Genomic DNA, 18,333 nt, shown 5'->3' with positions numbered 1-18,333 from the left:
TGTAAGTATTGGGAGAAACTCCCTAGGTTTGGAGAATATGAACACCACTATGAAATGACATTGCTTTTTCTGCCTTTCCCCCTTCTTCAGTATTTCTACAGGAGAGAATTGCCAAGGCCCTTAATTGTTTATGCTGTAGCACAGTGGCTCTGTGTGTGCTGGAAATGATGTACAGGAACTTGGCACATGAGAACCTGGAGGGGTGGCTGAATGACCAGTCAGGATGGGCAGACTGGAAGCAAAGCTGCCCTGAACCTGAACCAGCCAGGTGGAGTAAAACTATGATGGTGTTTGCTCAATAGAGGCACCCTGCAGAACTCCTCCCATCCCCCAATATAGCTGGCAAGGAGCCTTATAAACTATCAGTGTGAACGGAAGACCTACTTATTCACCCAGCCTTTTGGTTGAATGCTGCACTTTGCAAACAGGTGTTTTAACTACCTATGTGTTCTTTCCTGCTTTGTTGTTTATTGACAGCTGGACTGTATAACTCTATTGTGTTTTTTTATTGGCACTATATTCCTCTTCAGGATTATTTTGTATGAGATAAGTTGATAAAAGGAAACATAGTTAAGCACACAGGAGCTGAGAATGAAGAGCCATTTTGAGTTCAGGCACATCATGGATTGTAAATAGAATACAAGGCCAGCCCCCTACATGGCTTCACTGGCAAACCTGGTCATGCCTCAGCAAGATTTTTAATGTTTCTAAATGGCACGGTATCAAAAAGGAAAGATGGTAAGGTTTACATAGTACAGGCCCATACCTTAGCCTGAAACAAATGCCAACTGATGCACACATGTAAATTTTAAACATGAGGTCCTACACCTTTTCTTCTTTTAGAGGAAGAGTAGCAGGGGGAGCCCAGGCAGATTAGCAGGATATAAAAAATAAAATAAAAGTATTACACACAATTTGTTACCTGTACTTGCTGTGTCTTTGAAGAAAACGCAACATTAAATACAAAATATGAAGACGTACATTAAATTCCTCCCGAAACAACTTTCCATCATCAGCTGCTCTTATCCGTATTTCATGTTCCAGATGTTCCACTGGAATAGGAAAATACTTTTTTGGGCCAGAAGGAGACCTTCTGAGAAGCATCTGTTGTTCTGCTGGATAGAATGCCAACATAATATATATTATTACATATGGTATGAATAATGACACTGCAGTTCAAATGTTCATTTAGAATCCCCTGCTCACCAAAAGAAGAAGATGGGTGCTGGCTTTTAAAAAGATAATGTGTAAAAAGAGTCTAGTAATGCTAAGGAAGAATTTAATCTTCAACTCTCAGGTGTGTTCCTAAGATGATGATTTGGGAGGGGGTTGGGGTGGATGAAAGCTTCACCAATAGGAGCTGTGGTGGGTGGGGAGACTGGGAAATTGGGGACAGACAGTGGGTGGAATAGAAACACATCAAACTCAAGCAATGTGTACAATACTGTACTGTGCAAATTTGACTTGAAACACAGCGGGGGGGGGGGGGATCTCACTACGTTTTTAGCCAGCATGCTCATAATTAACAGTGAATATCAATGGAGTATTTAGCTGAGAGGAGGGATGTACCTTTAATCCTCTTAAAATACAGAGCAAACCTTTACAATTCCAAAATGGAAACACTTACCATACTTTACACAAGTAAAAATAAATAAATCAAACAGTAAACACTAGGCATAAAAGCATACAAAGGGGAGCTGATGAAAACAAAAGCCTCACAATAACAGCGGGGAAAAGGATGAGACACTGTTGAAAGAGAAGTTTGTCAGTAGAAGCTGCTGGTTTGTTACTTTGTGGTTTTATTTTATAATTTTAATGTACCGTATTGTTCCATCTATAAGACGGAATTTTGGAGGACTCAGATTTAAGAAAATGGGGAAAGATGTATCCGTGTATAAGACACCCCCTAATTTTTGACATTTTAAAGGGGAAAAACCTAGTCTTATATACAGAAAAATATGGTAAATTGTACTTGTTTTAACTATGTTGTATCACCTGACTTCAGATCATTTGGTGCTGGGTGGGCTATAAGTTCTAAGAAGAAAGAAAGGAAAAAAATATCCCATAGCAGGAATATTAGTGCCAAAGCAAAAAAAAAAAAAAGGGGGGGGGGTTCCTTTCTGGGATGGGAGGGACTGAAGGGAAGGGAATCACACATCTGAACAGTTTAGATGCTTCAGTTTAGTAATTCTGAACTCATAGCTGAATGAGCTCAATTTCACAATGAGCTCTTCTGAAGGGAAGCCCCACATCTAGAAACACCCACCAATATTTATTCTGCTGAATCTGACAAGCTGACTATTGTGTCATTCATTTTTAACGCTTTCAATATGTTGTAGTGGTTAGAGCATTGGAGTAGAACCTGGAAGACCAGGGGTCAAATCCCCACTCAGCCATGAAGCTCACTATGTAACCTCGGAGCCAGCCACCATCTCTCTCAGCCTAGCCTACATCACAGGTTTGGGGGAGGATAAATTGGGAAGGGGAGAACAACATATATCACATTGGGCTCACTGGAGGAAAGCAGGACTATGTGTTAAATAAATACGTACACAATAAAAGACATTTAATTCTCCAGACGACTGCCGTATATATTGGTTTTGTAAAAATACGCACAGCATTTGAAAAAATGAGCATTAATACAAGCTGTAATGAAGAAAAGGCATGAAACAATTTAGCTGTGATTCCTGCATGACAGGGGGTTGGACTATATGACCCTTGGGGTCCCTTCCAACAATTCTATGATTCCCCCTCTTTTTGTTTCCTTATTATATGTTTCTGCTATAGGTCTGCTATAACAGCTGGATGGTGTATTCTTGTGTAACACTTACTATGCCTATACAGTGGTACCTCGGTTTAAGAACAGTCCGGTTTAAGAACAATTTGGTTTACAAACTCCGCAAAACCGAAAATAGTGTCTTGGTTTGAGAACTTTACCTCAGTCTAAGAACGGAATCCGAACGGTGGAAGGGCATCAGTGGTGGGAGGCCTCATTAGGGAAAGCGCGCCTCGGTTTAAGAACAGTTTTGATTTAAGAACGACTTCCAGAACGGATTAAGTTCGTAAGCCGAGGTACCACTGTATTTCTATTAATGTATTTGTATTTATTTATACATAAAATCAGGTGCAGCTCAGTGGTCAGTAATGTAAATTGTGAGTCTAGCCAACCAGTTTAAGGATTAAACTCAGCTATAAACCAGCTGCGCCTGGGCAAGCTCATAGCCCCTTGCCCATGAAATGGAAATTTACAATACAGGACTATTGAAAGAATGACGGGTTGAAGCCCGAGTTGCCCTCAGTATGCCTCTGAATGCAAGGCTGCTGGGAATAAAAAATGGGGGACATGCTGTTACATCCAGCTTGTGAACTTCCTATAGGCTTCTGCTTGACCCCCGTGAGCCCAGGATGCTGGACTAGATGGGCGTTTGGCCTGATTCTGAAAGGCTGTTCTTACGACCTTACGACAGAGGGCCTTCTTGGTAGTGGCACCTGCCCTGTGGAATGTGAAGGAAATAAGCAGCTATCTTATCTTTAAAAGACATCTAAAGGCAGCCCTGTTTAGGGAAGCTTTTAATATTTAATGCTGTATTGTTTTTAACACTCGATTGGAAGCTGCCCAGAGTGGCTGGGGAAACTCAGCCAGATGGGCGGGGTATAAATAATAAATTATTATTATTATTATTATTATTATTATTATTATTATTATTATTCACAAGAGAGACTGTAACCTAGTATAAACTCCCACTGGAAGAACGGGGAGGGGGTGAGGTGGGGGGGGAGCAGAGATTTTTGCCAGCTTCACCTTCTTCCTGCATTCCTCCAAGCAATCTCATGTGTTTCAAAGAGCCTGAAACCTTTGAGAGCAGATTCTCAGTGGGAACTGGCAGTTCCAGGGAAAAGGACAAAATAGTAACTTCCTCCTTCCACTCACAGGAGTGCCCTAGTTCTGCTCACCGAGTTTCTGGATCCAAGCCACTGAGAGTTAAACTACACAAATGTCACATGTGGCTGCCTCTTGCTTTTCATTCACAGGGGAAGGGGTATTATTGGGGACACAGCATACCTGGAGTAAGGCATGTTCCATCCTTCCTTAGCTACAATGGACTATAATCGCATATTTTATTTTATTTTATTTATTTATTTTTAAAAACTAAGCCTTGAAATTTTGTGAGCAAGGGGCACACTACGGGTGTTGGGGTGTTATATCTGGAAAGCAAAATACTTGCTTAACCAACCCGCTATAATTCCAGTTACAAACTGTAGTTTCACACCAAGAGAATGTTTCTCACAGCACAATCACAGCACAGCAACACAGAAGCAAGTCCTGTTAAGTTTGGTAGGACCTTGGTCACATTCACGCCATACACTGAAAACACATGACTTCCCCCAAATAATCTTGGGAGCTGCAGTTTGCTGAGGTCTCTGAAGTTCACATGATTCTTTGGGGAAAGCCAAGTGATTTAAAGGATGTGACCTTACTTCAGGTAAGTGTGTACAGGATTGCAGTCTTAAGTGCCCTGAACACTTGGAATGCAATATCTAATTGATAGGTATTAGCAACATCACACTGGTTTTGATCTAGGGCAGAGATAAAGATGCTTAAGAGCCACTACTTTTAAACAAAAGTATTATTCAATAGCTGCAACTTTCTGCAAGTCCAGTTCATGGCTCTGTTTCAAGGCTTTTTTAAATACATGAAATAAAAACATCCAGTTCACTCAGCTGGGTTGTACAGTGATTTCTGTCTCCTTCACAAATGAATAGGTATGATACACATGTTTTAAAACTACTGTTTCTCACATTCACAAAACATTCTTGTGTAATTATTTCTTTAAAATATTTATATACCCTTCTTCAAACCTAATTTTAGGACAAGGTATACTTAAGATCTCTCGGTTCTATACCTAACATTTATAATATGTAAAAAGTGGCCCAAGTCTAACTAGACTTTAAATATAAATATATTCAATTTCCAGTCTTTGTCTTGGATCCTACACCCTGTTATAGATAGAAACTTGTAAGCAGCATATTACTACAAAAGCGAAAGTTGCTTTAAAAAGTAAAGAAAGTTTTAAAATAAAAACAACAACTAACAGTAACAAACATTTCAGTAATCAAACATTTACATTCAGCATTATATTTACCACTTTAAAAAACCTAAGATTTTCAATATTAAGTAAATCAAATTTATATTTTACCTTGCTCTTCTAAGATTCCATTCGGTATTTTTTTATCACTTGAAGTCACCACTGCTTTTCTGTGTTTCCTGAACCTTAATAATTATAATAAGATAAATTTAGGGGGATAGTGCAGATCTGTTGTGAATAAATAAGTTACCTGTTTACGTATAATACTGCAGCTTGTCTCACAAACCATGTAATTCTGGAAAAACTCTTTCTAATCATCTTCCGTTTGTAAAAGCTTCAGATGGTGGAGAGAAACAGTGTGTGTAACATCCTCCGCTGCCCTCGCTAATGTGGGTGAGTGCAGCCAGCACAGCTGCACGCAACACACTTTCATTTCCTCATTAGATCACATGGAAACAAGACAGAACTAGTTCCAAGCTAAGCGTCTGATGTCTGCTTACCTGAAGAAATAGCCAGCTAAAAGGATCAGAATTATAAACACCAGAATCAGGATCAGCATTGAAGTCAACAGATGTGGCGGTGGACTGTTTTCTTTTGGAGGGCCTAGGAGTTTAAAAAGAGAAGTAAGAAGTGGGGAAACAACGAATTTCTTAATCTCTAACAGATAAAATCGCATACACACAGTTCCTACTTAACAAATTACTTAACACGAATTAGCCACATAGCATTTTGAGCAAGTTATAATCTCTTTTGAAGTTCTTGGCTAGAAATGAGAATCCTGACAGCAACAATTCCCTTGTCACTTCCAAAATAGTTTTGCCATACAGCTATTTGCTTCTTTGTTGTCAGACAACGCCATCAAACCATAAATGGCCTTCATGTACCCTTCTGAGCTTTGTGGAATATTTGACCACCAGGAACAGGTGGATGCCAACTGATTTTCATCCTAAACTTAAAAGGGCAGTAAGTTTTCCCCACTCACAAACCACCACCAGTTCTTACTTCCTCATCAACAATCTCTGCTAACGTGCTACACCATGGGTAGGCCAACTAAGGCCCGGGGCCCGGATCCAGCCCAATAGCCTTCTAAATCCGGCCCCCAGACGGTCCGGGAATCAGCGTGTTTTTACATGAGTAGAATGTGTGCTTTTATTTAAAATGCATCCCTGGGTTGTTTGTGGGGCCTGCCTGGTGTTTTTACATGGGTAGAATGTGTGCTTTTATTTAAAATGCATCTCTGGGTTGTTTGCGGGGCATAGGAATTTGTTTATTATTATTTTTTCAAAATATAGTCCGGCCCCCCACAAGGTCTGAGGGACAGTGGACCGACCCCCTGCTGAAAAAGTTTGCTGACCCCTGTGCTACACTGAATCTGGAACTTTGTGGTACCAGGAATTAAATACATATTTGTGGGAATGTACCATGGAATATGTCAGGGCTTTGCATCTGTTATCTCTTTGACAAGAGCTAGGTGAGAAATGGAAGAGGGAGAAGTTTAAAACAGTCACTTTCCCCCTTTCAGTGTTCCTGTCTTCTCGTTGTACTCAAACAGGGACACAAGTTTAAGTAAATTGGGGGTAGAGCCACCCCGAGATGAAAACTGTGGATTTAAACAATGCCACAGGTTTAAGCAAAGCAGGTATGGAGCGAAGCTGAACTTTTTTAAATTAAGAAAACCCAGACAAGTCAGTTTTAACAAGGAAAATAGCAGAGATGGGCACAACTCCAACCCTCTTTTAAATTGCCATTTCCTCACCCCTGCTCACTCTACTCAAACTTTTGCCATGGTTTTAAGCCATCACTTTTTCTTTTCAGTTTTCCTTCCACTGTGCTTTATTCAAACCTCTGCTGTTTAAAACCAAATGCAAATGAAGAAGGGATAATATAAGGTGAAAAAATGTGTGTTGACATTAGGCATATAAAAATACTCGGAGTAATAATCTTAGAAAATACCAACATCATATTTCAGAGGGAGGAAGAAAGAAAAGATGGCCGATGAGATATGAGAGATAAAAAAGTGTATAGTCATAACATTTTTGTTTTTACAATAATACTGAGACGACAGGCATTCCTTATGTAGAAACAAAAGTATTATTGTCTGCTGAATCCTTAGGGCTTTTCAGACACAGAACCACCCTAAATATTTAGTTCCAGAAGCTTTAATTACAGATTTCTTCTATTTATAATGAAATACTTTTTCTATCCAATGCCATCCATTGCAACAAAACTAATAAATACCCATAGGACTAAGCATACTTCATTCTGCCTCATAACCTAGAGGAATCCAAACTAATTATTTTACTTTAATTGATAAGGTTCCCCCCTCTTTTCCCCACCCATTGTTTCCTTCTCACAGCTTCTGAACTTTAAATAGAGCAGCAGATCTCCTTACATGGAACACACGAGATTGTGCATGTGCAACAGACTTTTGCTGAACAACAACTCTCTTGCAAAGCACAACAGCGGTTCACAACATAAAAACACAGAATACATAATAAAAATTAGAACAAACCAATAAAACCCCTCCCCCAAATACGTTTAAAAAGACATAGCAAGTTAATCAGTCAAACGTCTGGTTAAAGGGAAACATTTTTGCCTGGTGCCTAAATATATGTAATGAAGACATCAGACGAACGTCCCTGGGGAAAGCATTCCAGAAACGGGGATCCGTCACTGAAAAGGCCTGCTCTTGTATCATCACCCTCTGGACCTCTCGGGGAGCAGGCACATGAGAAAGGCCTCAGATGATGGTTGTAGGGTCTGTGTTAATTCATATGGGGACAGGTGGTCCTTAATATCAGAACTTGGAGAAGCTTATCATAAGCTTGAGATCATTCATACTACTCTTTAGCAAAAGTGCAGATGACAAAGTTGTGTGCTCTGGATGGGATTTAGATTTAGATAAATTTATTGTCATTGTCCGTATATACACAGTATACACAACAACGAAAATCAAACACCCACCCAAAGACCGGGTTCACATATACATTTGCACGTATCTCCGAACTCTCATCTATTTAGACATAATCTATAAAACATACATAATCCAGAATATAGCATGACCTATTAAAAACATAACATAACCTAAAACCTATCTCATTCCTTCCACTCCCTACTTACTAAACCTTGCAACTGGCCCTGAGATCATTATTTAGTGCAATCAGAGCTCTTGGATAGAAACTATTCAGAAGGCGTGTGGTTCGTGTTTTCATTGTCCTATATCTTCTGCCCGAAGGCAATAGTTCAAAGAAGTTGTGAGCAGGGTGGGTGGGATCTCTCAGAATATTATGTGACTTCTTCAAGATGCGAGACGTGAAGATCTCATCCAGGGTTGGTAGTCGGAGCCCAATAACGTTCTGGGCAATTTTAATTGTTCGCTGTAAAGCTTTTTTATCCGTTTCAGAGCTGCTCCCATACCACGATAATATACTATAGGTTAGGACACTCTCGATGGTACTATGATAATAGGACAGGAGTAGGTGCTGGGATAGATTCAGTCCCCTGAGCATTCTCAGGAAATACAACCTCCCCTGCACCTTCCTCACAACCATATTAACATTTGCAGTCCATGAGAGGTCCTCCGAGATATAAATGCCCAGGTATTTAAAACTACCAACCCTCTCCACTTCCTCGCCATTTATGTGCAATGGTAACAATACACTTTTCTTTCTCCTAAAGTCAATTATGAGTTCTTTGGTTTTTTTGGTGTTAAGCATAAGATTATTTTCTTTACACCATTGAATTAACCCCTGTACTTCTTTCCTATAAGCAGTCTCATCGTTCTCACTGATGAGCCCCACCACTGTTGTATCATCCGCAAATTTGATGATTGTGTTGGACTTATACAGTGGGGTGCAAACAAATGTGTACAGAGAATAGAGAAAGGGACTTAGCACGCATCCCTGAGGGGCTCCTGTGCTTAATACTAGAGTAGAAGAATAGTAAGGTCCCATTCTCACTGTCTGCGGCCTATCAGTCAGGAAATTCCTTACCCAGAGACAGATCTTCTGATGTATACCCAAGTTGGTCATTTTAAGAAATAACCTGTCTGGCAGAATTGTATTGAAGGCAGAACTGTAGTCCACAAACAACAGCCTTGCGTAGGTTCCCTGTCGTTCTAGATGACTCAATACAGTATGGACGGCGATGGAAATAGCATCATCAGTAGATCTGTTTCTTCTGTATGCAAACTGGAACGGGTCTAAAGTGGATGGAAGACTAGCCTTAATATAATCTAGCACCAATCTCTCAAAACATTTCATAACAACAGATGTTAAGGCTATTGGTCTATAATCATTGAGAGATACCACCACTGACTGCTTGGGGACTGGCACTATAATCGATGTCTTCAGGCAGGTAGGGACATAACCCTGCAACAGGGATAGGTTGAAAATGTCCGTAAATACGCCGGCTAATTCTGCAGCACAGTCCCTAATAGCCCGTCCCATGATTCCATCCGGTCCAGCTGCCTTCCTGATGTTAATGCTCCGAAAGGCATGTTGTACGTCACAGGTCTGTAATAAAAGTGGTTGTCTATCAGTAGTAGTTTCTGATGATGTGCTGGTGGCCAATGCTGTAGTGACGATAGTTCCGGTTCCCTCCTCAAAGCGGCTAAAAAATTGATTCAGTTGATCAGCCAGGTGCGCACTGCTGCTAGCCAATTCGTTTTTAGTATTTTGCCCTGTAATTTGTCTCAAGCCTTGCCATACTCGACGAGGGTCGGAGCTCTCAAAATGTTTTTCGATCCTCCGGCAGTACATAGCTTTGGCGTTCCTAATACCCTTTTTCAATTTGGCTCTAGCTTCTCTATACTGCTGCGCATCACCAGAGTGAAAAGCAGCATTTCTTGCCTTTAACAGAAGATACACATCCCTGTTTAGCCAGGGCTTGTTGTTAGGGAACACCCGTATTTGTTTGGTGGTAGTGACAACATCAATGCAGCTTTTAACGTAAAACAGTACTGTTGAAGCATATGTGTCCACATTATTCTCCTCAAAAAGCGACCACTCGGTGCTCCGAAAGCAGTCTTGGAGTTGCTCAGATGCACCTACTGGCCACACTCGTATCTCTCTAGTTGATGGTCTAATTCTGCGTACGAGAGGTCTATATGATGGTATCATAAGTAAGGATATGTGGTCTGACTGCCCCAAATTGGGCAGGGGCTTGGTCTTGTATCCATGCATGATGTTACTATATACTCGGTCCAAGGTGTTTCCCCCCCTAGTGGGACAATCAACATACTGGTGGAACTTAGGGAGCACAGTCCTTAAATCGGCTCGGTTGAAATCACCAGCAACCACAAGTGCTCCATCCGGGTGGGCCCGCTGCTGTCTGCTAATAGCAGTCAGCAGGTGGCCCATAGCTGTAGTAGTGTTTGCATCGGGAGGTATATACACCGCTGTTATTATAACAACATTAAACTCACGTGGCAAGTAAAAAGGGCGGCACTTCACCACTAGGTACTCCAAGTCAGGAGAGCAATGCGTGTCCATTTGTTTAATGTCTGAGCTCCAGTTGTTGTTTATATAAACGCAAATTCCTCCTCCTCTGCTCTTCCCGGATTTGGCGGTTCTATCCGCTCTAATTACTGAGCGTCCTTCTAGCTGCAGAAGTCCCTGTGGAAAGGAGGGATCCAGCCACGTCTCTAAAAGGACCATAACACAACAGTCCCGGATACTTTTCTGCCGAGAGGTAATAAGTTCCAACTCCTCTACCTTGTTGGGTAAGGATCTCACATTTGATACAAGGAGACTTGGCAATGCAGGCTTGTGGGGGTTTTTACCTAGCCTCACTCGTAGTCCAGCCCTGCAACCCCTCTTCTGCTTGCGCCCTCTCCGTTTCCTTTTCTTTCTGGCAAGGAGAGCAAGGGGAGTATCCCAAGAATGTGCAAGATATGGAGGCTCTCTGATAAGCTCAGCTGGAATGTTGTAGGTTGAGACCTCCTGGTTGCAGCCTTCCCCTCTGCCGATACTTAAGAGCTCTTGACGACTATAAATTACTTGTGCCTGAGTATTCACAGTCCATAGCAGCAATAAGTTCACAGATAAAAATAAAACACAAATCACTGAATACCGGTCTTCGGAGTGCCGAGCCGCTGCAAGTGCTTGCGCCGCCATCTACCAGGCATCCCCCTTAAAGAGGCAGGTTGCAGTTTGGGCGTGCTCCTGGAACCATCACTGTATGTACCGTATTTTTCGCCCTATAGGGCACACCTAGGGGTTTTTTTTGGAGGGGAATAAAGAAAAATAATTTATTCCCCCCCCCCAGGCATGGGGCTGGGGTGGGGGAAGCCCAAGCTTCCCCCGACCCCAGCCCCCAGAACAGGCTGCTATCTGCAAGCCTTGGGAGCCCGGCGGGAACTCCCGCGGGCTCCCAAGGCTTGTGGATAGCTTCCTGAAGCCTGCATTCACCCCATAGGACGCACACACATTTCCCCTTCATTTTTGTTTTTTGTTTTTTTTGTAAATTTTTTATTGGTTTTACAAAAAAATTTTAAACAATACAAACAAATAAAAAGACAAACAAACATGTATAATTTCATAACCTTTTTTTCATATCCCTTACTTCATTTTTGGAGGGGAAAAAGTGCGTCCTATAGGGCGAAAAATACGGTAAATAACAATAATAAAACTAATAATTATTATGGTAGAAATGCCTCATGAAATGAGTGCAATTATGTGGTTACTTTCCATGCCACTGAGACAACACACTGCTGGCATGGAAGAAACTAGGCTGTCGCACCCATTCCACATGGTTCTACTTACAAATGACACTGAATTACTTATGCACTTATGGACCACGGGTGCTACAAGCTGCACACTGCAGGTGAAAACTATTGTATGCATATAAAAGTTTGCAAAACTCCAGGAGATATACTCTTACAGCTCAGGTGTAGTGTGTGTGAACATAAAAGCACACACACAATAAAATACATCTCTTAAGTGAGTGAATTTTCACTACTATGAACTATTATGAATTTTTTACTTTGAAAATATGTGTTTTTGGAATGATGGACATCAGAATCAATGTCTTGTAAGGTCACCCATATTTTCCATAAAATTTATTTTCCTGTGTTCAAATAGCCATCCAGTGAAGCCAAGCAAGAAGGGCAACAGGGACCACCTTACCAACACTGGCAGTGCGACTGTAACATATAATAGGTAGATACTGAAGGTGACTCCTAGCTCTGTACTGAATCCAAACAGTGATACTTCATCATCATCATCACCCTGTGTTATCACAACAACTTTCACTTTGTTATGGATGTTCTTTGCAGCGTGTCATGTGTGTAACAGAACATGCACATCTAATTTTTCAGGCGATGTTGTTGTTTTCTCTTGAAGCTATTACTAAAACTTTGTATGTTCACAATATTTGCTTTCCTGTTTTGAGCTTCATAATTTGAAAAGGGAAAAAATGGAAGGAATGTTCCTGCTTAGGGATCCATCCATCCACCCACCCATCCACCACACCCTTCTCCAGCATACAACTCTGTAAATTGTCAGAGGATCATGGAGGGCATTCTACTCTACACAACCAGTTTTCTGTTTCCTATCTTTCAACATTCTGCAGCTACTAAGAATGCACAGTTCACCCTGGGCTGGTTTGTCTTTTTTAACAGGGGTAGTGTATACTTCTGCAAACCCTGAAAATGATACTGTAATATTTAATGGATCCCTTTTTGGTGTTGGTGGGGTAAAGAGAAGAACATTTTTCATAAAGTATTTGGAACACGTAACTTTTTGTCCTTATGAACTTACAGATGGCATTGAATTAAAACATTTGGGCAGGACCTTCCAGTTATTATCTAGTTGCAGTCTTGTAACATCCCTGAAAAGGTTAGTCAGTACTGTATTATCCATTTACAATGGATGGGAGGACTGAGGCTGAGAGCAGCTTGCCTAAAGCCACCTACTAAGTTCATGGCTGAGAAAAGATTCAAACCAGGAACTTCATGATTTGCAACCTAGTCTCTTAGATACACCACTGGAAATAATATGCACAAGAGCAGAATTTTCAAAAATCCACACTGGGGAAAGCTACTTAGTGATTTTCTGATTTCCATATGCATACAAACTTGTAATACTCTTATGAAAGTGAATTATCTTTGCACTTTAAATGCACAGAAGCATATAAATGCAACCTGAATAATAATAATTTAACAATTCTTATAATAAATATACTCAGCAGTTATACTAAAAGCAAACACAAGCAATGAACTACAGATCTATTTGCTGCAGTCCTTTTCATTGCAACAAATAGTCAACCGCAGCAGTACAGGCCTAAAATAGAGTATGGCAATTTGTTAAACATGTGACACTCGGTGGGCTATGTGGTTTGAAAGGTTTGGAGAGCTGTAGCAACAGTAATTTAGGGTCCACGTTATGAGAAGCTTCAGTTATCGTCTGGATAATCAGATCCAGCCAATCTTTGTAAATAACCTCCCTGTTCAATATGCAAATATTGCCTCTTATTAGATGGCACTCACCCTCTTCCTACTTGAAATGCATTAAATAAAACAGAGGTCCGGCCCCCCGTCTTAAAAAAGATCTTCTCCCTGTATAAAATTTTATAAACAGGAAAAGCTTCAGAAGAAGATGAATGACCAGGAAGGAGCATGGCATCCATTACCCCCTCCCTGAGAGCCTGCACATTCATCCTTAACCATGGTTTGGGCTTGGTGTAATATGCAAACCAGGCCACTGTCAAAGAGCTGTGAGTAAGGGAAAAGATCCTGTGGCCAAGGAATCTGTAAGCCTAGGAATGTCTCTTCTATTTTTTTTAAAAAAATTTTTTATTGGTTTTACAAATTTTTTAAAAACAATACAAACATATAAAAAGACATACAAACATGTATAGTTTCGTACCCTTTTTTTCATAAACCTTGTTTCTCGGACTCCCCCATACCTCCCCTTTCTGTATCCCAATGTCCAAAGTTTTTCAGCAAGTTCTAAATAGTTCTGTCAAGCCTCTGTCCTCTTAATCTTTCCTTTAATCTAATCTTATATCGCTGTAACCCTTTCTTTCTCAAAACCTCGACATTCTAACATTCATCCAGTTTATAGTAGTCCTTAAGATAAATTTTAAACTTCTTCCATTCTTCTTCCGCCGTCTCCTTTCCCTGATCGCGGATTCTGCCAGTCATCTCAGCTAATGTCATATAGTCCATCACTTTCATCTGCCATTCTTCCAGGGTGGGTAGATATTGTGTCTTCCAATACTTTGCGATAAGTATTCTTGCTGCTGTTGTAGCATACATAAAGAAAGTTCTATCTTTCTTTGACACCAATTGGCCGACTATGCCCAAGAGAAAGGCCTCTGGTTTCTTAAGGAAAGTACATTTAAGTACCTTTTTCATTTCATTATATATCATTTCCCAGAAAGCCTTAATCTTCGGGCATGTCCACCAAAGGTGATAGAAAGTACCTTCAGTTTCTTTACACTTCCAACACTTATTATCAGGCAAATGGTAAATTTTTGCTAGCTTGACTGGGGTCATGTACCACCTGTAAATCATTTTCATAATATTTTCCTTTAAGGCATTACATGCCGTGAATTTTATACCGGTGTTCCACAACCATTCCCAGTCAGCAAACATAATGTTATGGCCAATATCCTGTGCCCACTTAATCATAGCCGATTTGACTGTTTCATCTTGTGTATTCCATTTCAGCAGCAAATTGTACATTCTTGACAAATTCTTGGTATTGGGTTCTAACAGTTCAGTCTCTAATTTTGATTTTTCCACCTGGAAGCCAATTTTTCTATCTTGTTTGTAAACCTCCATTATTTGATAATAATGGAGCCAATCTTGTACTTTTGGTTTCAATTTCTCATGACTCTGTAATTTCAATTTATCTCCATCTTGTTCCAAAATTTCCCAATACTTTGGCCATCCGGCCTCCATATTGAGTTTCTTCACTGCCTTAGCCTCCAAAGGTGACAGCCATCTAGGGGTTTTATTTTCCAACAAGTCTTTATATCTTATCCATACATTAAACAACGCTTTTCTGACAATGTGATTCTTAAAGGCCCTATGCACTTTGATTTTATCATACCATAGATATGCATGCCAACCAAATGTATTATTGAAACCTTCTAAATCCAAGATATCTGTGTTCTCGAGGAGCATCCACTCTTTCAGCCAGCAAAACGCTGCTGCTTCATAGTACAGTTTTAAGTCCGGCAGGGCAAACCCCCCTCTTTCTTTTGCATCTGTAAGTACTTTAAATTTTATTCTGGGCTTTTTGCCCTGCCAGACAAATTTCGCAATATCTTTCTGCCACCTCTTGAAACAGTCCATCTTGTCAAGAATCTGCAAAGTTTGAAACAAAAACAACATTCTAGGCAATACATTCATCTTAATCACTGCAATTCGGCCTAACATTGACAATTTCAAATTTGACCATATTTCTAGGTCTTTTTTAATTTCTGACCAACATTTTTCATAGTTGTCCTTATACAAGTTCAAATTTTTAGATGTCAAATAAACCCCTAGGTATTTCACCGTCTTAACCACTGTCAAACCTGTCTCTTCTTGAAATTTCTCCTTCTCCGTATCTGTTAAGTTTTTTTCTAATACTTTAGTTTTTTGTTTGTTCAGTTTAAATCCGGCTACCTGACCAAATTGTTGGATTATCTCCAACAGCCTTTTCGTACTAGTGTCTGGCTCTTGTAGAGTCAATACTAGGTCATCTGCAAAGGCCTTTAACTTGTAATGTTTAACCCCGACCTGTACACCTTTAACCTGCTGGTCATTTCTAATCATATTCAGCAACACCTCCAGAACAGAAATGAAAAGCAATGGGGAAATTGGGCACCTCTGTCGTGTTCCTTTTTCTATCTTAAGTTCCTCCGTTATCACATTATTTACAATCAGCTTAGCTTTTTGTTCAGAATATATCGCACCCATACCATTCTCAAAACCTTGGCCTACCCCCATCCCATGAAGATTCTTTTTCATAAAGCTCCAAGAAATATTGTCAAAGGCTTTCTCCGCGTCCACAAAAATCAACACTGCTTTGGTGTTTATATTCACCTCTAGCCGTTCCAAAATGTCTATTATATTCCTTACATTGTCTGATAAATGCCTCTTTGGGAGAAAGCCTGCTTGGTCCCTATGAATCTTCTCCATCAACACTCTTTTAAATCTTTTCGCCAAAATGTCTGCAAAGATTTTGTAATCCACATTAAGTAATGATATTGGGCGGTAGTTCTTAAGTTGAGTCTTTTCAGTCTCTGTCTTTGGTATGAGTGAAATATACGCTTCTTTCCACGATTCTGGTGCCTTTTTTCCCTCTAAGATCTCGTTGCAGACTTCCTTTAACGGTTGAACCAACCACTCCTTCAAAGATTTGTAATATCTGGAAGTCAGTCCATCTGGCCCTGGAGATTTGCCCAATTGCATGTCCTGAATGGCACCCTCTATCTCTTGTTCTGTTATTCTCTGGTTTAAATCCACCTTGCTTTGATGAGAGATTTTTTGTAATCCATGTTTATTAAGGAATTTATCTATGTCCTCTTCATTTTGTGGTCCTTGAGAATAAAGTTTTTTAAAGTAGCTCAGAAAACAGTTTCTAATCTCATTGGGTTTAGATATGTTCTTTCCATCCACTTCTAGGCTTGTAACTGTATTTAGTTTCTGCCTTTTCTTCAATTGCCATGCCAGAAGTTTGCCACATTTGTCTGCCGATTCGAATGTCTTTTGTTTCATTTGCTTTAACTTCCACTCAATCTCTTGATTCATCAATTCCATATATTGTGTCTGGTATAGCTTAATCTCTCTCAAAATCTCCTGGGACTTTGGTTTTGATCTTAATTTTTTCTCTCCTTCTTTTATCTTTTCCAGGATCTTTTCCTTCTTCTCATTCTGCTTTCTCTTTTTTATTGAGTTTTGTTGAATCAAAAAACCTCGCATCACAGCTTTACTTGCATCCCAGATCACTCTTTTTTCCACATCGGCCTTTAGATTTATTTCAAAATAGTCCTTTAGAGTTTTTTGGGCCTTCATGTGGATCTCCTTGTCTCTAAACAGGGTGTCATTCATCCTCCATCTAAATTGACCAGTTGTTGTAAGTTTCATTTCCATCTTTACGGCGTTATGGTCGGAGCAAGTTTTTGGACAGATTTCTATCTTCTTAATCTTTGGAGCCATCCCACTAGTGATCCAGTTTTGATCAATTCTGGTCCAGGTCATCATTGCTTGAGAAAAGAATGTTCCTTCTCTCTCAAGAGGGTTCCTCGTTCTCCATATATCTATTAAGTCCATGTTCTCGGTCATTTCAAAGAAGGTCTTCGGAAGTCTCCCTTCCTTTGAAATTGTCAGTCTTTGTGCTTTGTCCATATTTGTAGAAACCACACCATTCATGTCTCCCATAATTATCACATTATAATCCAAATAGTCCATCAAAGTTTCATGGAGCTTCTTGAAGAATTCCGCCTTGCCTTCATTTGGTGCATAAACTCCAACTATTAGAAATTTTTCTCCTTGCACTTGTATTTCAACTGCCAAATATCTTCCTTGTTCATCTTTAAACATCATTTTTGGAACCCATTTCTCTTTTACATAAATCACAACTCCTCTTTTCTTAACTTTGTCCGATGAAATGAATTCTTGTCCTAATCTTTTATTTATGAGTAGTTTCCTGTGTGCTCTGGTTACATGGGTTTCTTAGAATCATAGAATCATAGAATCATAGAATCATAGAATCATAGAGTTGGAAGAGACCACAAGGGCCATCGAGTCCAACCCCCTGCCAAGCAGGAAACACCATCAGAGCACTCCTGACATATGGTTGTCAAGCCTCTGCTTAAAGACCTCCAAAGTAGGAGACTCCACCACACTCCTTGGCAGCAAATTCCACTGTCGAACAGCTCTTACTGTCAGGAAGTTCTTCCTAATGTTTAGGTGGAATCTTCTTTCTTGTAGTTTGGATCCATTGCTCCGTGTCCGCTTCTCTGGAGCAGCAGAAAACAACCTTTCTCCCTCCTCTATGTGACATCCTTTTATATATTTGAACATGGCTATCATATCACCCCTTAACCTCCTCTTCTCCAGGCTAAACATGCCCAGCTCCCTTAGCCGTTCCTCATAAGGCATCGTTTCCAGGCCTTTGACCATTTTGGTTGCCCTCCTCTGCACACGTTCCAGTTTGTCAGTGTCCTTCTTGAACTGTGGTGCCCAGAACTGGACACAGTACTCCAGGTGAGGTCTGACCAGAGCACAATACAGTGGCACTATTACTTC

At 40.3% G+C, this 18,333-nt stretch overlaps 1 protein-coding gene and 1 long non-coding RNA gene across 6 annotated transcripts in view; one reads left to right on the top strand and one right to left on the bottom strand.

Annotated features, from left to right (window-relative positions):
* The window catches only part of LOC308578357, a 204,628-nt gene that overhangs the window by 131,830 nt on the left and 54,465 nt on the right, over nt 1-18,333 (top strand). The window lies entirely within an intron of this gene.
* Nucleotides 1-18,333, bottom strand: part of LOC308578309 (receptor-type tyrosine-protein phosphatase epsilon-like) — a 57,061-nt gene that overhangs the window by 23,268 nt on the left and 15,460 nt on the right. For 2 of the 5 annotated variants that reach the window (XM_081178574.1, XM_081178573.1), the window contains exons 2-4: nt 5,588-5,690; nt 5,199-5,272; nt 982-1,112 (exon numbers count right to left, since the gene is read on the bottom strand). In XM_081178574.1, coding sequence (XP_081034700.1) covers nt 982-1,112; nt 5,199-5,272; nt 5,588-5,690 — 308 coding nt within the window. Of the gene's footprint in view, nt 1-981; nt 1,116-5,198; nt 5,273-5,373; nt 5,478-5,587; nt 5,691-18,333 lie in introns of those variants that run through there. The other 3 variants (XM_081178572.1, XM_081178575.1, XM_081178576.1) reach the window with 3 other exon arrangements.

The sequence above is a fragment of the Podarcis bocagei genome (genome assembly GCF_964188305.1).
Source record: "Podarcis bocagei genome assembly, chromosome: W".
Lineage (NCBI taxonomy): Eukaryota > Metazoa > Chordata > Lepidosauria > Squamata > Lacertidae > Podarcis > Podarcis bocagei.
Note: the sequence above shows the minus strand (reverse complement) of the source record. Positions and strands in the feature narration are given on the sequence as shown.